Here is a 24,111-nt window from a genome sequence, read left to right as displayed (position 1 = left end):
TCCAAACATATTGGGGATGTGATTCTCTCCCTGGCACAAGGAGATTCCCTGCCCTGCCAAGCTTTCCCCTTGGGACCACAGCTTACAGCTTCAGAGATCATGAGAATTAGATTTTCCAAGACTTGCAGCCAATAATTTGACAGAAAGGAGTTTTAGAATCTACATAATTTGTAAACATTTGTTGGGGAGAGTTTCTGACAGCAAAGATGGGGTTCATAATTTTCAGTGCCATTTCAGTACCGATAGCACCAGGCTTTTTAGTAACATGTTCCCCCCACTTTCTCTAAAGAAATACTGGCCCAGCTGGGCACCAGTGGCTCACACCTATAATCCTAGCTACTCAGGAGGCTGAGATCTGAGCATCACAGTTCAAGGTCAGCCTGGGTAGGACAGTCTGTGAGACTTTTACCTCCAATTAACCACCAAAAAAACCCGGAAGTGGCACTGTGGCTTAAGTGGTAGAGTACCCACCCTGAGCTGAAGAGCGGAGGGACAGTGCCCAGGCCCAGAGTTCAAGCCCCAAGAAAAAAGGAAAGAAAAAAAGAAAAAGAAAGAAAAAAGAAATACTGGCCCATATTCTTATTCTATTGGGAGACTTTAAAATTTACATACATATAGCCAAATATACAAAATACATAGCCTCATGCATGTATATTTCTTATTGCTACTGTAGTAAGTTACCAAAAACAATTAGTAGCTTCAAACAACATTTGTTTATAATTTTACAGTTTTCGAGGTGAGAAGTCCTAGAATCAATAGACTGGCATGTTGGATTCCTTCTGGAAGCTCCAGAGGACAATCAGTTTCCTTGTCTTTTCTAACTTCTGGAATACCTGTGTTTCTTGGCTTGTGGCCCTTTCTTCCAGCCTCTGAGCCAGCAGTATAGCACTTTCAACCTCTAATTCTAGCCTTACTGCCTCTTTCTGATAAGTGTCCAACTGAACAATCTAGGGGAAATCTACTCATTTAAAAATCCTTTTTCTTATAAGGTAACATATTTGCAAGATCCAGGGATTAGGAGGTCTCTGGGCTACTATTAATTTGACCACAATATTTATATATATTTTAGAAGTGACCTTGTGCTTACACCAACAGGTTAGGACATCATCAGTATTCCAGAGCTTCTTTTCTTGATCCTTTAGAAAATAAGCAAGAATTTTATAGTATCTTGGGTTACTTATTTGAAGCATTATCATTATTTAGAGCTATAAATCTTCATAAAACATGTGAGCCTGGGCTGACAGAATACTTTTAAAAAAGAAGTCTTGAGTATGGTGTTCCCAGGGTATTTTCCTCGAATCTAGAAATGCATCTGTACCTACACAGACATATTTGGCATCCCTGAGCTTTATTTCAACTCTGAGTGAGTGAGTGAGTAATCTCTGGGGTTATTATACAGACTTGCACTTCCTAGAGCTGAACTTGCTTGACCAGGCGCTTTCTGTCCATCTCCCTCGTGACCCACTGATTACAATACCTGTTTTTTTTAGGAACGGCACCAACTTCAACTCCAACTCTTAGAGCACGAAACAGAAATGTCAGGAGAAATCATTGGGCCTGACAAAGAGAGGTAAGAGGAACCATTCTTAGTCTTGGAGTGGGTTTAGAGGGTGAGTGTGATCTCATTTTGTGGGCTAGTCTGGCCTTTGAGTTTCCATTCACATGTCATCATTGTGACAGACTGAACATGTGTGACACTAGGCTGAGAGCTTCCAGTGTGGAGCTGATAGCCACACCTTATAGCCTGTGACTGGTTGGTGGTGCACTGGGACACAGCAAAGACTGCTGCAAGGGCAAAGGTTCAGTCTATAAATGTCCTTTGCTGTGAACTTTGTGGGATGAGCAAACTCATCTACAGTGACTAATACCATTTGTCCTGGAAATTAATTTAAACATGTTGTTTAGGTCCAAACTTGGCATTGCTCTTTGGCTATGAGCATGTAGAACCTTGAATGGAAAATACAAGAATAGTCCATTGTTTCTTCCTGGAATCAGAAGGCAAAAGCCAGTGGCTCATGCCTGTAATCCTAGCTCCTTACGAGGCTGAGATCTGAAAGGATTGAGATTGGAAGCCAGTTTGGACAGAAAAGTCCTCAAGACTATCTCCCAAATAAATGGCAAAAAGCTAGGTTAGAGGTATGACCCAAGGGGTAAGAATACTAGACAAATGAGCAAGCTTGAAGTCCTGAGTTCAAACCCTAATATACATGCTTCTCCTGTGAAGGAAAGCCAGGCAGGGATGGTTTGAGCACTCTGGGCACATTAACTTCTCTGAGCCTTTTTGCTTAGCTGTAAAATGGGCAATCTTTTTCTGTTGTTTTTTTTTTTTTTTTAAAGAAAGAAGAGTTCCATAAATTGATAACAGTGCCCATCTTGGAGGGTCACGTTGTAAGGGTACTTTGGGGTGCACTGCTTGGCACACAGTTGGTGCTGAAAATAACCTGTTTTTCTTCCTGTTTTATAACTTCAAAGTTTTCCAGGTTCTAGGAATTTTCACTAATCTGTTCCTGGATGTTAAGGTGGTGTGCAATCACCACACCCTTCCTCCAGCATTCTGTGCTCAAAGTTTACACAACACAGAGTCATCTGTTGGCTCCTTTGGTTTCTTTGAACCAAGCATAGGTAGGGAATAATTTTGCTGTTTTCAAACAAAAGGATGGCATGTTTTGTGGCATGGGCCACTCTTCTTTTAACATGTTAATCCCAAACAAATGATGCATAGAACATTTGTAATTCTAGACTTGCCAAGACTCTGACTCTTGGTTTCAATTATTTTCTTGTGTTCTAGTCAAGGTCCTTGATGGATGGTCCATTTCCTATTATCTCCCTCCAAAAATGAGAGCCTCACAAACTTTTAAGTGGCCAAAAATACCTGTCCCTGGAAAGCGTAATAAATGTCCTCATACAGGATAAAACTTGAAAGTGAGAACTCAAAGGGCTCTGTATCTTGCTAGGATGGGGTAGCTGATCTGTAGTTTACCCCTATGATATTCAAGTTAAGAAGAGGACATCTTGGAGTCTTGTGTTTTTGGCAATATTCCTGCGGCTGTTGTGTTGGGACTCAGCTGCTTTTTCTTCTCTGTTAGGTATCAGCAGCTAGAGGAGGCATCAGCCAGCCTCCGAGAGCGAATCAGACACCTAGATGACATGGTGCACTGCCAGCAGAAGAAAGTCAAACAGATGGTGGAGGAGGTAAGCACCTGCATAAGGCCTCAGGCTCAGAATTACTTCCTGTGGTGGGGAGACTTCAGCCATAGAACGTATCTGCCTCTCAGTTCAGTTTCTTGTGGCTTGCAGATAGATTTATCACCACCTTGGTCCAAAGGGGTATCTCTTCATATGTCCTACATGGGCTCTTGATACCCTCTCTACAGGAAGGCTTTCTCCAAACTAAATCATTACAGTCATGAATGCTGCCAAGTACACCACCATCAGTGAGATCCTACAGCTCAGGGGACAGAAGGTGTGATGAGAGAAGTTGACTTGAATTCAGGCCCTACACTCTTCTTATACCTGCCTGCCTCTCACCACTGGCCTTCCTCCATTGCTGGTGTCTGTCTGCCTTGCATCTCTTTTCCTTGCCTTGTCTCTTGCTCCCTCTCTCCACTCTCTCTTTTCTCCTTCCTGTTCCTTCTTTGCTTGTTCTTATTTATACAATCCTTTCCCTGTTGACTCTCTATATAATGTGGAGTGAAGTCATGTATTCATTCTACTTGGGAGAGGTCACTGTTCTGCTTTTCTAGATGAAGCAAAAACAGGTAAGTAGACATTTATTTCTTTAAGAAGAAAAAAAAGGAATGGTTTTGACTTGTGTCAGGGCAACCTGTCTCTCGGTGATGAGACTGAATAGAAGAAAATCCACACTGTGATAAAGCTAGTCACATATTATTGTAGTTTTGATTTTTGTTCAATTGATGGGAAAAAACAATTAGTATTTATGAGATTCTAAGAATTCCCTGGGGTATAATTTTCTAACTCGCCAAAACAAAAAAACAAAACAAAACAAAAAACCCCAAGCAAGCAAGCAAGCAAAGGAAGAAATAAAGGGGAAAGAAAAGAAGGAAAGAAAAGGGAAAGACAAAAAAAGCTCTCAATATACCATAACATTTACTAGGCAATGAAAAACTGAAAAAAAATTCCCCTATAATAATTATCACTCTAAAAGTAGATCTATTAGTGAATTATTAAAACTCTACTTATAATAAAAAATTATACACAACAGACAAAAGACAAAAGACCATGAATCCATGACATTTGGGGATATTATTGTGGGTGCTGAGGTGGGAGAGGTACTTCACTATGTTGGGTGGAGAATAAATGTATTCTTTATATAAGCCAGAAGTCCAATCACACTGTGCCAAGTATGCCCATGTCACATTCCCTCGTGCACGATGGCAGAGGCTCACAGAGATACCAGGCTGCACCTTCAGAACCCTTCATGTACCTAGAGTGCTACCTGCCCTAGCGATGGGGGGAGATGCTACCCTGCACCTGGCACTGGGCAGCCAGCAGGAGCATATTTTCGTAGGAAAAGCATGGCTTTGTCATCCCCCAGTGTGTCGGGAACTTTGGCTGTCAGAGCACAGTTTTTCTGCTTCTGAGTTTCACACACTTGAAGTCTGGGGCAAGAGGAATTCTTAACCTCAGGGCCTACATTCTCCTATCTCACAGCATGGGGTGTATGTTAATCTCATGTCAAATGTGAAGAGAACCATCCAGTGAAGCCACACATGCACTGGCTTTTGTTAAACTCTTAAGGGTTTAAGACTGGTACTAAAATCAAAGACACTCTCCTCCACCTTTCTGGTTATACTTTCAAAGAAATTTAGAATTCTGTTTGGTAATCTGCTTTCAAAATATGATGACTGTCTTATTTTGTAAGCACTGGGGGTATACACATTCACACAGTTGGTCTCCCAGTACTGAAAGCATTTGGTCCAGGACCCCCACCCCAAAGATACCCAAATCCTTGGATGCTCAAATCCCATAGATTATATGATGTAGTATCTGCTTATCACCTTTGCAATCCTCCATGAACATCTCTCCATTACATCTCTAGATTAGATAACAAATGAATATGACTTTGATGTAACAAGTTAAATTGTATTGTTTAGAGAATGACAAATAAAAGTCAGTACATGTTCAGCACAGGTAGATTTTACTTTTTCAAATACTTTTTCTAGCTGAAGTTGACTGGAACTGCAGGTGTGGGGGACCTATGGATACAAGGGTCTGACTGACTGTGTGTGTGTGTGTGTGTGTGTAAATAGGGAGGCATATAAAGATTGAGGTCTTTGCTTTATTTCCTTCCTATGGTTTGCCTCTCCCACACAAGCGTCTCTGAGGTCTCATGAGTTTGGAAAACTCAGCCAATAAAGAGAAATCACAGGCTCCAAGTTAGAAAGATTACATCAGCTTTAGCGCCACCTAGCGGCTTCCTGGGTTTCCACAGTGATGGAGACGTCAAAATATGACATTTGATTCTGAACATCAATAATCTGAATCAGGTAGTAAAAATTACAACATTGGTTCAGTACACCATGTCTATTTCCACAGCCAAAGGATGATTTGAAAGTCTCCATTTTTGTAGACATTTATGAGCTTACATTATTTAAACATATGGGAAAGGGATATGGATAAGTGATACATACTCAGCAGCAGGACCAGGTTGGAAAGGAGTTGAAAGCCCAGGTGATTCAGGGAATGGATAGAGTTGAAGCAAGGAGAGACATGAATTCACATTTTAGAAAACCGTCTTGTAGAAGAGAAAACTATATATATATATATATATATATATATCTATGTTTCTTCTGTTATGATGCAAAGCCAGGCCAGAACCACTGGGTGGCACTTTCGAAGAGGAAAACTTCAGCTCTCCTTTCAAACTGTAGAAAACATGTCTAACCTTGTTCACATCTCCCCGAAGCTACTGTAGGCATTCATTATGGGTGCGTTCCTTCTGAATATGATCTTATGTGTAGATGTAATCTGAAAGGCTATGTGGAAGAAATCTGATAATCTCGGCAAATGTTCTTTAACTGTTCTTTATTTTGTCTTCTCCTTCTTTCTTTTGTCTCTTGGGGATCGAACCTAGAACCCTGCACTTGCTAGGCATGCACTTTGCCACTGAGCTAAATCCCAGTGCTGGCAAATATTCTTTAAATCAAGTATTCTATTGCATTCTATGCTGTGCCTTCTTCCTGTCATCTCGACGTTAACATTCCTTTGCGTAATGAGCAAAGTCATAAATAAATCGCTCCAGATCAGTTAAGACAAATCTTGAACAGTGTGGACAACTGTATTGGTCACTGAGAAATATTCCACTCTGACTTTTATACAGAAGTATATTTTTATCTCTGCCCACCTGCTACTCAGAGGGAGGGGTACTTTGACCTAGACTAGAAGTGACCCTTAAGTGCAGATGTGAGGGGCAGTTAGTTCTCTTTCTCTCATACAAGGCCTGAGAGCTCGTCTGTGATACAGCTTCACTTTCACCAAGGCTGGAACTCCAGTCTCCATTCACTGTGGGTGCCATCTTGGTCCTAATATCTCTGAAGGAACATAGTTCTTTATAGTGATGAACTTCGCTTTTCAAAAGCTCAAAACGTCCAGATTGAGACTACTGAGGCTCTTGGAAACCTTAAATGTTAAATAATGTACCTTTTCCCACCACAGTAGCATATCTTTTCATAAATACTTTCAACTAAATAAAAGTGATCGTTTTTATCACCTGCTCATTTCCCAGCACCATTTGTGACACAGGAAATGTTTCTTCCCCCCACAAAGTGTCTGAAGGAAACTGCTTTTCCAGCTGCACGCAAGCCATTATTTCTTTAGCCTTCTTTGGCAGAAATCTCTCCCTTTCTATAATGTAGATGTTTAATAAGTGCTAAGACACGAGGCATTGATTTCCCCATTTGTGCTTCTCATTTGAGCTGTACATTCACATCTCCTGGAAAGCTTTAGAAAAATGCCTGACCTTGGCACATGGAGGCAGACTGGGTTCTGGGGGTGGGAGGAGGAATGTTGGGATTGTTTTTTTTTTTTTTAATTCTACAGGTGATTCTACTCTGCAGCCAGGATGGAGACCCAAGGCCCTGGACAGCAGCCTAGCTCTCTCCAAGTGGGGTTTTGTGTTACTTGTGTAACAGCTAGGTTCCCTTGGATGCATCTGTGCCCTAGGTGGGAAACTGGTGTGAACTTAAAGAGTAGGAAGTGAAAAGCCTGGGGACTGGTCACTAGGGACTAGAGCACCGAAGGGAGAGAGCTGTCCAAAGTCTGAGATTGTCTGGTTCAGTCAGGGGATCTTCACTTCTTGCTAGCTTTGGCTCCTCAGCAGGGTTCCATGATAGCTCGTTCTTAATGCTGTACTACCCTGGTGGTAAGCTGAACACAGAAACTTCCCAGAGGTGATCCAGATGCAACTAGTGGGAAGATGTCTCAGAGGGAAGATGAGAGGCTCTTGTGAAACAGAGAATAAAGACTTAAAGGTGCAACATCCAATCTACCTACTGTCCTTGGACGTTAGGGACTCAATGTCAGGGATGAACACCAGCTATCCTAATCCTTCTCTCCCTGTCCACACATGTATATCCCTGCCCTCCCCTTGGCATAGATTTTCCTCCTCTGTCTACATAGAAGACCTGATACTTGGCCACATGACCTCTTTAGAAACAGGACAAAATGACTGGTGATAAGAAAATATAGTATTTGGGCTGGGAAGGTGGCTCAGTGGTAGAGCGCTTGCCTTGCATGCATGAGGCCCTGGGTTTGATTCCTCAGCACCACATAAGCAAAAAGAAAAAAGCCAGAAGTGGCGCTGTGGCTCAAGTGGTAGAGCGCTAGCCTTGAGCTGAAGAGCTGAGGGACAGTGCCCAGGCCCAGAGTTCAGGCCCCATGACCGGAACCTCCCCCCCCCCCCCCCCATAGGACCATATCTCAGGTGAAATTCCTAGGAAATGGTTTTGAAAGTATTTGCTCATTATCTTAGGTCTGTTTTTTTTTTTTTTTAAAGTGATGGTGCCCTGATTGTTTGGGGAAAACCAAGTAATTCTTCAGAGTTGAGGTTTTAAATTTCTGGGGACTGAAATGCTTGCTAGGCAAGCTGCATCTCAGTTCTTTTTGCATTTTTTAAGGCAAGCATGCTTTTACCCCAAGGCTGTCACCAGTATTCCTCCCTCCATCTCCTGAATAGCTAGGATTGCACCATAACCAGCCTCCAAGTTCTTGGTTCTTTAGCCATTCAGCAACACAGGGCTTTCCTTCTCTCTATTTGAGATCCCAGCGCTATCTCCCCAGCCCATGAATCTATATGTACCCTTGCATATTGAAATCTTTATGGAAATACAGTGAAAGGTTTCTTAAAATAAATACCTATAAGCACAGACTTTAGAGTCATTCAGAACTTGGGCAAAGTTATTCATTTCTTGGTCTTCAAATGGAATGAATAAGTGTATTTACCTAAGAAGTCCTTTTACTATGAGTTACATGAGATGATGTATATAAAACACTAAGCATGATGAGTAGAACATAGGAAATATCCAGTGAATGCAAACTGTTATTATTTACTATGAAAGAATGGGTTCCCACTGTGTGTGTGTGTATGTGTGTACCTAAGCTGGGGGAAAGTGAATTTATAGATTAAAAGGTTGATGTCTCTTTGGGAGTCTTGGGGACCAAATTACATCTTTGAGTACTTAACTCTTCCTTTCTGTGTTCTTTGCTGACCTCTATCTTAGCCCCCAGACTCTTGTTAGAATATTTACACACAAAGCAATTTTGTTTTAAATTAAATTCTCTCCATCCCAACAGTCGTCCATTTGAAATGGCTCAGCCATTTGCCCACACACAATTGATTCTGAAATGATCCTATGGTGTGTTGTCAACACACACAAGTGTGCCTCAGGCATAGGTCCTGTGTTTACAAAGTTCCAAGTACTTCCTACTACTGGTAGTTAGCCCCACGGGGTGAGGGGAAGGACCCCTAACGCTGAGCCTTCAACCCTAATCCACTCCGTTGAACTGTCTCCAGATCATGTCGCACGAGCTCTTCTCCAGATTTAGCTTCCGGCTCTTTGGAAGATGATAAAGTGGTAGCCTGCTCTGAGTGGAAATGGTTCCCATTACAGTTCATGGTGAGAAGAACACTTTTACACTCTCAGCGGGGAAGAAGTTGCTATTTTTCTGTGATCAGCCAAGGAACAAAACTGGAAGAATGTGCTATGTCTAAAGGAAAAAAAAATGTGATCATATGGGGGACCCTCATTTGTGTAAACCTCCCCATACTGTCACCTCAATTTGTACAGCTCCAGACTGCAGAGCACAGACAACTCAGAGATCCAGAATCTTTTTAGAAACGTGGGTTCCTAGACATCAAAGAAAGAACTGCATTAAATAAAAAAGACTACTAAATATAATTCTGGAAGTTCCAAGAGACTGGCCTAAGAATGTGGAAAATGAACCCTTTCTTGTGGGAAGGCTGCCAAAGACACCCGCTGAGAAGATGGAAAGAGCTTGAAGAAAGTGTTCCTTACGAACCATGCCCCAGAGCACAGAGAAACAGCTGAATGCCTGTCTTTTTATTGTGCTTGTATATGAGAGGTGGCGCTCCGGGTGTCCTTTCTGAACGGACATCAGCAGCACTAGTTACTTTCTCACTCATCTTGTTTGTTTAGGAGAAAGTTGTGGCTAGTTTCTGGCACGCTGCCTTCATGCACATAAGTATGCCTTATGAAGAGGGAAGGGCTGGGAAGGTGGCTCAGTGGTAGAGTGCTTGCCTCTCATGCATGTGGCCCTGGGTTCAACTCCTCAGCACCACATAAGTAGAAAAAGCTGGAATTGGTGCTGTCGCTCAAGTGGTAGAGCACTAGGCCTTGAGCTGAAGAGATGAGGGACAGCGCCCAGGCCCAGAGTTCAGGCCCCACGACCGACCAAAAGAAAAAAGAGGGACATCTATTCAGCTAAAATAAATCCAAGTGGAGTGTGTGTGTGGTGCATGCTTTAGTCTTTCAGGTGTGGCTGAGAATGTGTTGATAGGTAGCAGCAGACACAGTCTTAGTTAAGGGTGGTGTTGCTTACAGAAGCTGGTAGACTGGGCTGATGGAGTGAGTTCATGCAGAGGCCGGCTGTCCTGACATTGGTTTGCTTTCCATTCTCTTCACTTGTCCATGGCATAGAGGGTGTGTAGATGCCATATCTGCTTTGTCAAGCCTGTTGTCTTTCCTTGTGATGCTTCTACCCTGTTTAAGAAGCACATGGAATGGAGAGGAAGCCAATAATGTTCTCCATTCGCAGTCCCTTGTCACTATTGTTGATGCAGATCCCACATGTGCTGGTGGGTTTTGGAGAAGGCTGGAGGTGAACCCAGGCACCATTCATCTAGCTATTACCCTCGCATGGTGACCTCCACTGTTTTAGGATTCCTTTACTGCTCTGATGGATTCCTGTACTTGGTGGGAAAAGTCAGGGGCGTTTGTTCTAGTAGAACAGATTCATGATTCAGTTCCAAAAAGTAGAATCATTTGATTGAGGGGATGTAGTGACCTGCAAAGTGGGTAACTGTGTTGACTCTCCCAGGGTGATGTGCTTTCTTCTGCTGGAGAGTTTCTTCACTCTTCTGAGTTCCAGACAGTCCCTGGAGGCCAATGGGACCTATCATGTGGACCATGTAGTTGAAGAGGTGCATACAGGTCTTAGGTCTGGTGCCTCCTACACACCATGTTCTAGCAGAACAGTGATATGGTGTCAGCTTGACTTACTGCCTGTCAACCCTGGGTTATGTGCTCAAATCCTGCCCCACCACTCCATCTTATCTTTCCTTACCTGCCCTTAACTGAATGCTTAGCTTTGAGTCCTTTTATTCCTTTGGTGGCACTGGGGTTTGAACACAGGGCTTCATGCTTGCTAGGCAGGCGCTCTACTGATCGAGCTATACTTCTGGTCTTTTATATTGTGCAGATAGGGTCTCAAGCTTTTGCCCATGCTTGCCTCAGATCTCAATCCTCTCATCTATTCCTCCCACTTAGCCTTGACTCTTAAGTTTGCATCTTGTCACATGGTCACCCCATACCCTACCAAAAGAATCCAGTTCTCAAAAGTTGGAGGCAGAATCTACTTATAATAAACAAACAATGTTATGGTTTCTTTCAAACTCTATTAACCTGGTATGAATGACTTGTTGATTTTAAAACCTTAATGCTTCGTCCAGAACGCTGAGATTTTAGAAGATACCTGAAACGGTGCAATTATGCCTGTCTTTTCCCCCCATGTGTTCTAGAGAGAACTATTACAGGTGCATTTGAGGACAAGTTTTGATTAATGTATTCATGGTACCAATTGTCCCTTCCAAGAACAAGCTCTTTCTTGGTAAATGTCAGTGGACTTATATTCTCTATATTGAAATGGTTTCTGATTGACTTTGAATAGTTCCTCAGAGGCTTGGGCACCCAGTTCTGTTCCAGGAAATTATCTGAGCTGTTTGGCCTGATGGTCCAAGGCCCTAGCAGGTGTCTCTCAAGGTACTGCACAAGGACGAACTTCCTATTCCCACATTAACCTCAGTGGATGGTATTATTTGTTCGATTTTTTTTAAACGCAGGAAATGGAAACTGAAGCGTCTTAAAAAATAAGTAGCCAGTAGCCTCTCATCAAATAATGGTAGTTCTGGGGTCCATGCCAAGATCTTTGACTCCAAAGGTTGCTTGTATTCTTGTCTTCTCATTTTTTTTTTTAAATTGGAAAAATATTAAAACACAGTATTACAGGGAATAAGGAAAATAACCCCCCTGTGCTTCTTGTAGGATTAACACATGTTAACATTTTGGCATAGTTGTTTCTGATTGCTTTTTTAATAAAGAAAACAGTTCTGGTAAAGAAGTATTTCGTTTTATAGATTTGTTCTTTCCTCTTCCTTCTACCCAGTCTTTACTACAGTGGTAATTCAGTCCTAGACCCTTCTAGGCCTTGTTTCTGAGCCTTGACTACAGATACATATCTATTATAAATATATAGCTTAATTGTATTTTTAAATTTGTAACATAGAAAACAAATGGTATTATATATATATATATATATATATATATATATATATATATATATATATATAAGCTTACTTTCATACCTCATCTTTTTGTAATGTTATTTCATACAGACCTAAAGTCTTCATTTCACTGTCTAATATACTTTTGTGTGTATGTGTGTATGTTAGTTCTGGGGCTTGAACTCAAGACCTGGGTGCTGCCCCTTAGCTTTTGTGTTTGAGGCTACTGTTCTACCACTTGAGCCATAGCCCTACTAATGTTTTTTTTTTTCCTGCCTAGGCTGGCTTTGAACCACAATCCTCAGATCTCAGCTCTTGAATAGTTAGGTTTACAGGCACAAGCCATCAGTAATCACCTTACCTAATATACTTTTATTTAAATATATTAACATTTATCCTGTGTAGGCATTTAGTTTTGGTTCCAATGTTTTATTCCTCTATAAACAATGGCAAGCATATCAACATGATTCTCTACTTAGAAAGAAGGAGGAATGGCTAGGGTGCAGAATTAATGCATTTTCGAATTTACCAGGTTCTTCCCACCTGTTTTGCAAAGTGGCTGACAGGGCAGATAGTTCCAAATGCTCACATCACCTGGCACTGTGTACACTATAATTTGGGCAGTTATGAAATAGCACTTCATTGTTTGAGCTGTAAATTGTGGAATTACTATTCATTACAAATTACAAGGTTGAGTGACTTCACAAGCTCATAGGCCATGCAGGCTTCCTCTCTTACAAATGAGTGTTCATATCCTCCATCTGTTTTGATTTTAGATTGCTTACAATTCCTATTGGTTTGTGTAAACTCTACATAATTATTGACATATATTCATAATATAATCTACATATTACCGATAAAGAATATTTGTGTGACATTATCATCTAGTTGCTAGGGTTTGTTTATGGTATGTCTTGTATCATGACAATTTTTATTTAGGTAGAATTGACATGTTATAAGCTTTGTATATCAGAGATACTTTCTCTAAGAGTCTTGCAGGTTTGTGTGTCACCTTTCTTTCTTTGCCCTCCATTCTTTCCTGAGTCCGCTTTTCCCCATGGCACCATCTTCTGATGAGCCACATACTTCACGTGTCTCTTTTGCCTGTTTATTTTGTTTGTGACTCTTTTCCTAAGGTAGAATGGAAGCTCTATGAGGGCAGAGACTTTGGTCTGCTTTGTTTATGACTGTATGCCTAATGTCTGGAATGCCCACTGGCAAAAAGTAGGTTCTCAATAAATACTTTGTAGACAAATAAAGAATAATTCATGTGTAATTAATTTTTTTTTGTTTATATGGTGTGGATAGTACTGCCTTTGTTTGGCTTATAGAAAGTTGTTTTCATTTTTTTTTCTTTCCAACCACATCGCTCACTGATTTGTTTCATGTTACCTCTTCCCATTGTGAAAATCTGTGACATCTTGATCTCTTTCAGTATTCTCACCTTCTCGTCCTTCTGCTGACATCTATAGGAAAACCCAGTTCTCAGGCTTAGGAGTGAGCATGGGGAGAAGGTCCAGCTTAGAAGAAACTCTTTTCTGATAGGACAGCCAGTAACATTCACAAAGTACCTTCGAAAACCCAATATAAAATTGGGTGTGAGTGCCTGCCTTCATATTTCTGGCTAACTTTTAAACTCATCAGAGCTTGAGGCAGAATGTGATAAGTGAGGCACCCTCGTAGCTTTGCCAGCTGAAGACATTGAAACTGGACAGCATCAGCATTTATAAGCGCTGAGTAGATGAGATCATGGGTTTTGCACCCTTTCCTGGCTCCTGATTAGGCTTTGGATGATGGGCAAATTACAGACCCTCTTCAAGATCCCCATTCCTTATCATTAAAATGAGAATGATCCCAAATTACACCTCCTCCAGAGGTGCTCATGACAATCATGCCTGACCAGGTAGATGTCAAGTGCCTAGTAGCACAGTGCCTATAAATACAAAACAACTCCAGTGTGGGTGGAGTGTTTAGTGTCTGGGTCTTGCAGGATGGGCTGGGTTTTTCTAGGCAAGGATTAGATGGGTGGAAAAGATCACACCGGATAAGACAATAGAAAAAATAGAAACAAAACACAGAGACTGAAAAGTATAGGGTGAGTGCAGGGAGCACTAATCTAGTTTGACTGGATTGTGGGAAGAAGTTTAAATGGAGAGGCTAGAGGATGTAGGTGGAGACTCACTAAGGTGGGTGGTCTCTATTTTTCAATGGCTTCCGATTGTCTTATTAGATCAGAGCCTCAACGTGAGGTCTGTGGCAGGCAATGCTGGGTGAGTAGAGGGGACAGGGCAGGTAAGGGCAGCTGGGAGGAGAGCCTGGCAGGTGTTGGGTAGGGCTCGTATTTCAGGGCACTTGAACTCCAGGAACATTTTGGAAATATCTTTATCTCTTGGCTTTCCCTTTCTTTTTCCAGTGTTAATGCATCTTTATAACATTGTTCTGAACCAGTTCCCTCTCTGAGCTATTGAAAACACAGAAACAAACAAATTGTTTCCCAACTTCTCCATTCTATGTGAGGTCTCCTCTTAAGGTCCAAGGCGAGTCACAAGACCCAAGGCTCCCACAGATCTTTGTAAGATAAGACCATCCCAGCCTAGCTCTTTCCTGGGGAGGGGGAGCGGCATGGCAGTGCTAGGTGGTTGTTTCTAGGAGAAGGGAGGCAGGCAACTCTCAACATCAGGATAGTATGAAAGAAAGCGTCCGGCCTTGAGCATCTGAAAGACTTGGGTTGAGATCTCAGTCCTACCAGCCACTAGATGATGGTTGAGGGGATGAAAGGAAGATGAACACCCTGAAACTGTGTGGGTTCCTCAGCAACCACTTAGGGTGGTCATGAGCATCATGAGCTAATGCAGCCATGGCCTGGTACCCAGCAAGCCCTCTTCCTTCCTTCTCTTCCAGTGGCTACCCTCAGACCTGGAAGCCAGTATTCATCCTTCCCTGACATTTTTATAGCCAAGTCACAGGAACCCTGGAGAATGCGTGCAGTTCCTCTCTGAGAAGTTAGGGTTGTCGTTAATATAAAGATAGAAATCAAACCAAATTAGATTATTTTACCTTGGAAGGCAGTTTTAACGGATCCTTTTGAATAGTGTAGTCCTATTATTATATATTACTTCAAACTTAATAGGAAAAAATTGATTAAAATATGAGGCCCACTCATATCCAAGCCTGGCTGAATGCCACAAGACACATTAATTGAAAATGAATTTTCACAAACCCAATCGAGGATCATGAAGATGAAAAATGTACCTTTTCTACTGCCCCTCCATTCCTTCATTGATTTTTCATTTTTCCCACTCAGGGCTTCATTTAGCAATTTTTCAGTTTCGTTTTTCATTTCTTTCATGCCCACCCCCACCAATGAGATAATGCACCTTCTCCCTCAGCCTTATTAAGTTGCCCTTCCATGCTACATTAGTGCAGGCTGCAGTTGGATCTTGTCATATTTCTCGATATTCTTTTTTTTTCTTTTAAGAAAGAGGCTGAGGTTGATTATTTAAAATCTTACATTTTTATGATGGCTTTATTCAGGGAGAATAAAGTAACTATGAATTTATAGTGTTATGAGACTTCCAAAACAGAATTAAGAGAAGCTGTAGCAGAAAATAAAAATGGTTTTCAAAAGAAGAGTGCAAAATAATTGTTCTTCTTTCATGGTATGATCTATGGGCTCACACTTGTTTCCTGTCTTGTTGAGGGAAATGGAGATAGCAGGGAAACTAGGCTCTGTCAGAACAAAAGGAAGCAAAGGTAGAAGGACGAGGGTTAGAGTATAAGCCTGTGCGACTTCTAGAAGTCTTGTTCCATCCCTGCCCAGTCATTGTTTTCGAGTCACTGAAAACAATAATACAGAATCTTCTAGCTATTTCCTTGTGAAATTCTCAAACTTTCAAATATATAACAACATAAATTTCCCCTGAGAAAGCTATAAGAGCTCATAATAAAGTATCATGTTGCTTAATTTTGACCCAGAATTTATAACCGGGATAATCTCATATTGTTTAAGAACACAGAAGATAGTTATTCACCTTTGAGAAATGTTTCAATGGGAAAGTGAATTGTTTCTTCATAAATTCAGCTTAAAGTAGGAAGTCTTGGTAAATGAGGGTCCACTGGAAGGAAGGAATGATGGGAAGGGTTTTAGTGGCCACATTGGGGAGCTTTAATTTCTTCATCAATGTATGAACACGTTTTGTGACATATGGTCACACATACACAACACATCCTGCACACCTGATCTGCAATATATGCTCTTGTGGACCTTTACAGGCTATTCCCAAAGTTAAAAATGAATGAAAATAAGACCAATTAAAGTGAATGAAAATAAGACCAATTACAAAGAAAAGCCATAAGCTTAACCTGGCTTAAAAATTAATTTTGCTTCCATTCCAAGATTTTAAATAGCTTGATTAAATGCCACTTTTGTTTTTTTTAATCTTTGTTTTAAAAGTTTTGATTGTCTTTTATTTTTCTTTCCTTTTTTTGGGGGGCGGTAGCAATAGGGTTTCAACTTAGGTTCTTACTAGACAGGTACTCTTACCACTGTACCCACACCTCCAGCCCTAATTTTGCCGGCTAGTTTTTTGTTGTTATTGTTGGTTGTGGGGCTTGGACTGTGGGTCTGGGTGCTGTCCCTGAGATCTTCAGCTCAAGGCTAGCACTCTACCTCTTGAGCCACAGCACCACTTCTGGTTTTCTGGTTTTCTACTGGTTTATTGGAGATAAGAGTCTTACAGACTTTCCTCCCTGGACTGGCCTTGAACCATGATCCTTACATCTCAACCTCCTGAGTAGCTAGGATTACAGGCATGAGCCACCAGTTCCCGGCTGCTGTCTAGTTTTTGAGCTAGGGTTTCATTACTTGTCAGGGTACATGTAGGTACAATCTGTCTGTGTCAAGCTTCCCACTGTACCTAGCATGACAGGCGTATACCACTGTTCCTAGCATCCCATTGAGAAAGGATCTCAAGACCCATTTTCTGCCCTGGCTATCCTCAAACCCTGATCTTCCCAAGAAGTAGGATCATAGACATGAGCCATCAGCACCAGCTTTTATGGTTTTAAAGAGATTTTTTTTTTTTACTCAGCACATGTGCCACTCTGATTGTATAATGAAGCTGATGTACCCTTGCATACCTCTGCTTCAGTGGGTTTCTTATTTGATAAAGCACTTTCCATTTCTGTTTTAATTTCTTAGCTGGTAAAAGAACGCCCAATAATAACCTGTGTCAATTACTGTCTTCTATTTAATGCTTATTTGCTGTTGTATTTCTTCCTTAATTTCTCTTCATAGTCCCTGAGTTCACTATTGAGTTACATTTCCTGAGTCTTGTACAATTTGGTACTGGTCACATGATCCCACTGTATACAGCTGTCATTTTCTGACATCTGACTTGAAATGGCCTGAGTCCTACTATATATTACTAATGTGAGGGGGTAGAGAGGCGAGGAACCCAGGAGCAGAGAAGTCTCATAACTTTCCAGGGCACTCTGGAACCCTAAGTTTTTGTGCAATATCATTTTGGTCGGGTTGACAGAAGCTCCACAATCTGCTTATAGAAATGTGCTGGTTGATAAGGTGATTTCTCCTCATCAGGGAGAGAATCACTTATCAATTACATAATATAATTGGTACCCTAAACAGATATGTAAGATATCTTGCATAAAGGAAAGTGGCAAACCACACCGGTAATCTTGGCTACTAAGGAAGCCCAGTATGAAGATCATGAATAGCATGGATTGTATGAAGATCATGGTTTGAACCCAGGTCAGGTTCATGAGACTCTTATCTCCATTTAACCAGACAGAAATGGGGGTGTGTCAGGGCACCAATCTTGAGCAGAAAAAGCTAAAGGACAGTGCCCAGGCTCTGAGTTCAAGACCCAGAACTAACATATATACAGGGAAGGAAGGAAGGAAGGAAGGAAGGAAGGAAGGAAGGAAGGAAGGAAGGAAGGAAGGAGAGAGAGAGAGTGAGAAAGAAAAAAAGAGCAAAGAGGGAGGTGGAGATAAGGAGAGAGGGAAAAGAGAAAGGGGAAGAAAGGAGGAGAGGGAAGGAGGGGCAGACAAATGCAGAGAGGAAGGGTGGAGAATGTAGTCATAAAATTCAATGCATATCCTACAAAATTTAGGAAAGGGTAAGAGTGGGAGGGGTGAGGGAGAATGATGAAAGGAATGACACTGATCAAGATGAGTTGTGTTCATAAACTGCTTTGTCGAATGGCAACTCCTTTGTACAACTACTTAAAGATAAAAAAGAAGAAAAAGAAAGGAAGAACTCATGTTGAGAGATGCACAGTGAAGTATACAGGAAACATATACAGATTGTCTAGGTTTGCTTTAAAAAGTTACATAAAGGAAAGAAAGAAAGAAAAGAAGAAATGGGGGTAAAGCAAAGATGAGCGAATTTTGCTATTTGTTGAACCCGGGGAACAAGTTCACTAGGCTTTGCTTATTCTCTCGGATCTGTAGGCACTTGGCATTTTCTTCATGAAGTATTTTGAATTCCATGCAGTATCAAGAAAATCATGAAAAACAGAATATAGAAGACTAGAAGAAACACACTTACGTGTCTAATGTTGATAATAATGAAAGAAATTGCTGATTAAAAACAGCAAGGTGTGACCCTTTTGTACCTATTAAATGTACCCCAAACTAGCGGCTGGAGGAGGCAGTACAGCAGGACCTGTGCTGCAGGTGGTACTGTGAATTAGAACGACCCTCTAGGCACTTCAGCAATAAATATTAAGAGCCATAAAGCTGTTCAGACCCTTTGACCCACTAATCCCACTCCTGGGACTTTATCCTAAGGATATAACTCAAACTTCAGAAAAAAAGCCATATATATAAAGATGTTCTTGCTCCCATTATTTATAATAGAGAGAAAATGGAAATAACCTTAATGCCTAGCACTAAAGGAACAGGCAATAAATTATGGAATATCAATTTGATGGAGTATATTACATGAATGCTAAAAAAAATACAAATACATTACGCAATGGAAAAGTGTTTACAATAAAACCTCAAGGGACAGAAACACCAAAGTTTACCACAGTGAAGGTAAAAGCTAGAAGAGAAGTTGGATAAATGAAATAGTTGTGGGGTTGAAGTAAGATTATGGAGCAAAAAGAAAATAGTGTATAAATTTCCTTTCATTTTCAAAACTTATCTTCATCATGCTGTTTTTATTCCTTTCTACAATAACAAATATTGTTTAAAACTTGAATTTTAAAAATTTTAAGTGAGAAAGGTATTTAAATATGGGCACTGAAAATCACTAAGAGCTTCAGAAGGATATGAGAGGTGATATTTAATCAAATAACATTTCGAATAGTGCTTGCTACTTCTGAAGGATTCAGTGTAGATTTTAGAATCAAGGGGATCAGGAAGTGTGGTTTAAGAACATGGCTTTTAGGCAAGAGAGTTTGCTGCCACTGTCCCTAAGATCCACATGATGGCTCACACCTGTAATCCTAGCTATTCAGAAGGCTGAAATCCGAGGATCACAGTTCAAGGCCAAGGGAGACAGAAAACCCACAAGTCCGTCTCCAATTGAGATGTGGCTCAAACAAGCCAAGAATTATGAGTTCCTATCTTCCTCACCCCATACACAATCCTCCCGTTTTAGGTCAGAATCAACTGCAAAGTTCTGACATTCTAGACTTGACATTTTGTGTCCTTATTAGCTGTAGAAGTTAGCTTCAATCAACTTTCAACTTTTTTTTATTTTTTGGTGGTATTGGGTTGCTTGGCTAGCACTCTACCACTTGAGCCATAAATCCAGCCTGGCTTTTTTGCCAGTTCATTGGAAATAGAGTCTCATGGACATTTCTGTTGTCCAAAGTAGCTTTAGGACCTCCATCCTCCAGGTCTCAGCCTCCTGAATATCTTGGGATTACAGCATGAGCCAGTGGTGTCCAGCTTTTATGGACATTTCTTACACGTTGATGAGACATTATTAAGAGTGGTGCAACACAACCAATGGAGAGATGTTGCACTAGACAAACCCAGTGGATACAATTCTGAAGTGCCTGTCTGAGATGCTCTGGGTCCCCCGTCATAGATTGTCTTGTTTAAAGAGTATTTCACGTCTGCTAGGAAATATTTCCAGGAACTACACTGTGTATAGCTTCTGTCCAAATGGCTCTCTCCCAGTTGATTGACTTGTACTTGTACACTTCCACAATTTTGATTTAACCATTTTCCATTTGTTTCTTTCTAGATTGAGTCATTAAAGAAAAAGGTACAACAGAAACAGCTCTTAATACTGCAGCTTTTGGAGAAGATATCTTTCTTAGAAGGAGAGGTAAGAAGTTGGCATCTTCCTTACCATTAAATTATATATTGCTGATCCTGCTGCCCATATTTAATTAAAAATATGGTTATTTCCCGGCGTTATAAAATTGATAGAAGGTTAACTGCCAGCTCTGCAAATGAGGTACTGACAGCTCCCTTCCCTTTCCCATCTTACTCTCCACACTCCAGCTTGCTTTTCATCTCTGCTTTTTGGCTCTTATTTGTCTGAATCAAGAATTGCTCAATAAGTCTGACAAGCTGTTTATTAATATTGATAGTTCCCCACATTTGTACAGGGCTTTCTAATTCATGGAGCACTTCCACATACATGCCTCCCATTCCTTTTTTAGTCATTTAGAGAAAGTCAAGACACAAACTGGGTGCTGTGGCTCCTGCCTGTAAACCTCCTGCTATTCAGGAGGCTGAGAACTGAAGATCAAAGTTCAAAGCCAGTCCAGGCAGAAAAGGCTGTGGGACTCCATCTCCAATTAACCTGTAAAATGCCAGACTGGAGTCAGGGCTGGAGTGGCAAAGCACTAACTGTGAGCAAGTAAGCCATGCAAGTGTGAGGCCCTGAGTAGAGAAGGCAGGTAATCTTGTTCAGGGTCCCCAGATGAATAAATGCCAGGGTCAGTCCCCCAAAATATGATTCTCATCTAACACTATTCTTCTGATATAGAGTATGAACATGTTTCAGAGATGACTTAATTCCACCTGAAACTTTTTAAGGTTCTTAGTATTCTTGCCTCTGGCTTTTTGAAAGTCACTGGAGATTTTGTGTCAGTTCCAGGGAAGGAAATGATGGCATTGGAAGAATCAGAGGAGGTCAGATGTTATTAAAAGCAGAACCACAATCTATTTGCTCCAAAGGCTCTTTATTAAGAACTTGGCATTGAGCCTTTTCCTTTACAGATTCCATGAAAAGGCTGGTTTGCCAACAGCTGTCCTTGTCAGGGCTCCTCATTATCAACCCCTCCCCAGGGTGACAGCCTGGCAGATCACGATGAAGCCAGAAGCAAAGGTAGTGACATTTCTTAAGTATGGAATGTGTGCAGGATGTTGCTGGTGACTTTCCATACATGCTCTGTATGATGTAAACCTGAGGAATAGTGTCAGACTTATCCAAGTGTGGATGCTGGATCTGCTGTGTGCTTAGCGGGGCAACATGGATGAACTTTTTTAGGATTATGTAGTTGGAATCAAACTGCATGGACATGCAAGTAGGTGACAGTGGGGTGACAATGCTGGCTCTTACTGAGCACCCAAGTTTTAATGTACAAGTATTGTTCTTTCTTTATTACAAAGAATGTCCTCTGAATTAGATTGTATTATTAGATGTGATGATTGTTCCCCTATTTTAAAGACAGGGGAACTGGGTGGTTTGAATTGCCTGGGTAGAGGCAGCGGAATCTCCAGGAATGGAGAATGCCCAGGGATGACAGCAAGGTTGGCTGATAGAATCTACTATGTAAAAAGCAAGACTGTGATTCCAGCTTTCCTGGAGCACTTAAAAATGGACTACAAAACTAATTGATTCATTTCCCTTGAACTATTTCAATCCCAAACACTTTTAATATGGCTGATGGTCTCTGATCACTTTCACACATCCACTTTCAACAGCAGAGGAAAAAAAAAAACATATAAAATGAAGTTGCATAATGACAAGGTTCACTAATAAATACTTAGATTGAATACTATTCTGACACACTATGATGAACTTAATTCATTTCTTCATTGTGTCTCTTTGTTTTATTTTATCTTATTTTATACTTAAGATTTTCTTACGGCTAACATCACTTTGACACTTTGCAGGAAGTGCAGTCTTTTTTTTTAAGTGAGGGGAGAGGGCAGGACTGGGTTTTGAACTCAAGACCTCACACTTCCTAGGCAAACTCTCTCTCTCCCTGGAAGCATGCTTCCAGCCCCGTTTGCTTGGGGTTCTTTTTTTTTTTATTTTTTAGAGAGGGTTTTACTTCTGCTGGGCCCAGGTCTGGACCTCATCAATCTGCCTACTTTAGTATTTTAGGCTTCCTCTTGTAGCTGGGATGACAGGGACATACCACCATGCCCAATTTCTTTTCATTGAGATGGGGTCTCATGGGCTTTTCTGCCTGGGCCAGCCTGGAACTGAGAACCTCATATTCTCAGCCTCCCAAGTAGCTAGGATGACAAGTGTGAGCCACCGAGCCACATCTAGTACCAGTACTTTTTAATGCCATGACTTTCTTTTCTGCTTTAAACCACAATGATGCCACTGATGATGTTTCAGTTGTCTTGGATCATTCTGATAACCACCCATCTCCCATCTGATAAATGAACCGTAACTATCATTTATTAAGAATTTAATTGCAGACAGGCTCTAGAGCTGGTTTGCCTGAACACAGATCTCAGTTCTGTACTTAACTAAGGATGTGATCTTGGGCCATTTACTTACTTCTCTGTTCTGTGCCTTGGCAGGCCCAGGTAAATGGGGTCTCTGTAAAATGGTACCATCTCCATACAGTAGTGGAGAGGCGGCTTAAGTCTTTTGTAGTGCTTGGTCCACAGTAAAGGTCATATGCAATTACTGTTTCTTTAATCGCCTGGGCCTCAGGGATCCCTTTGTTGTCATCAGAGTATCTTTCAGATTTATAGTCATGTTCTATCATGAGCCATTCTTTCACGTCTTGTGAAAGTGTAGGAGACCATCATCCACCTGAACTGTGTGAGCATTTGGTGAAGACAGTTTCACATGTGGGCAAACACAAGGTTATGACAGCATTATAAGCAGGCTGTCGGACCCAGAGCCCTTCACTTGCAGCTACCTGGGAGGCCAAGGGGGTTCATCTTGGGAGGGTGAGGCTGGATATCAATCTCTGATCTTTTTGTTTTGGCGGTCCTGAGGTTTTTAACTCAGGGCCTGCAGTTGCTAGGCAGATACTTGAACCACACCTATAGTACTTCTTTTAGTTATTTTCCAGATAAGGCCTTATACTTTTTGTTGTTGTTGTTGTTTCCATGTAGATGTCCAGCTCACTGGATATGAATCTCAAAGGCTGCTGTAAGACTTGTTTTTTCCCCCACTTGGTCCCAATTATTTGTAGAACTCATAGGCATTTGGGATCCATATCACATACTGTAATTTGGATGTATATAGAAGCTCATTTGCCTATATGATATCATTTCTCCTATTCTTTTGGAGCCGCATCATATTTGCTCTTCTTGGTAACAATGCTGATGATTTCAAAGAAGCAACCATTATTTATAATCACAGCTTGAAAGAGAAGAGCTTCAGCTCTTACAATGCCCTCATTTAGTCCAGTCTTACCTGTTTCCAGGGACAGCTTCGCTCTTCTCCCACACAGGCCGTGGATCTCAGGACTGCACTGGCTATGTTCAGTGATACCATATTGGTGGTTTGAAATCAGCTGTGAAGGGATTTATATTCATGACTAATTGGGGCTTTTTTCTTTAGAGATCTGGCATTAAACATACACAGGCATATTATAAATATTACTCCAGAGTTTTATCTAAGGTGCTGGGTTTAGATCCTGACAACTCTAATTACAAACTGAGCCTACTATAGGCATGTGACTTTTACCTCTCTGGGTCTCAGTTACAGCATTGGTAGAATGGGGATAATCATACCACTTGGTAGGATTTTGAAAAGATTAAATGAAACAATGTACGTGCCTCACACACTGTCAAACAGTCACCATACTGAAGACTGGTTTTTCTCTCCCAACCCTCCTCCCTCACAAGTTACATAGCTCATTTTCAACCTAGTGTCCAGTGAG

At 41.2% G+C, this 24,111-nt stretch overlaps 1 protein-coding gene and 1 long non-coding RNA gene across 3 annotated transcripts in view; one reads left to right on the top strand and one right to left on the bottom strand.

Moving 5' to 3' along the window:
- Myzap (myocardial zonula adherens protein) overlaps nt 1–24,111 on the top strand; it is a 73,307-nt gene that overhangs the window by 32,133 nt on the left and 17,063 nt on the right. Inside the window, exons 9-11 of one of the 2 annotated variants that reach the window (XM_069995330.1) lie at nt 1,491–1,570; nt 3,087–3,192; nt 20,262–20,345. In XM_069995330.1, coding sequence (XP_069851431.1) covers nt 1,491–1,570; nt 3,087–3,192; nt 20,262–20,345 — 270 coding nt within the window. Of the gene's footprint in view, nt 1–1,490; nt 1,571–3,086; nt 3,193–9,031; nt 13,296–20,261; nt 20,346–24,111 lie in introns of those variants that run through there. The other variant, XM_069995331.1, reaches the window with a different exon arrangement.
- The window catches only part of LOC138808966 (uncharacterized), a 34,680-nt gene continuing 31,856 nt past the window's right edge, over nt 21,288–24,111 (bottom strand). The window contains exons 2-3 of the long non-coding RNA XR_011366648.1: nt 23,643–23,742; nt 21,288–21,434 (exon numbers count right to left, since the gene is read on the bottom strand). This is a non-coding gene — a long non-coding RNA (uncharacterized lncRNA). The remainder of the gene's footprint in view (nt 21,435–23,642; nt 23,743–24,111) is intronic.

Source organism: Dipodomys merriami, unplaced genomic scaffold (genome assembly GCF_024711535.1).
Source record: "Dipodomys merriami isolate MVZ:Mamm:240054 unplaced genomic scaffold, mDipMer1.0.p SCAF_48, whole genome shotgun sequence".
In the NCBI taxonomy this organism is placed as follows: Eukaryota; Metazoa; Chordata; class Mammalia; order Rodentia; family Heteromyidae; genus Dipodomys; species Dipodomys merriami.
Note: the sequence above shows the minus strand (reverse complement) of the source record. Positions and strands in the feature narration are given on the sequence as shown.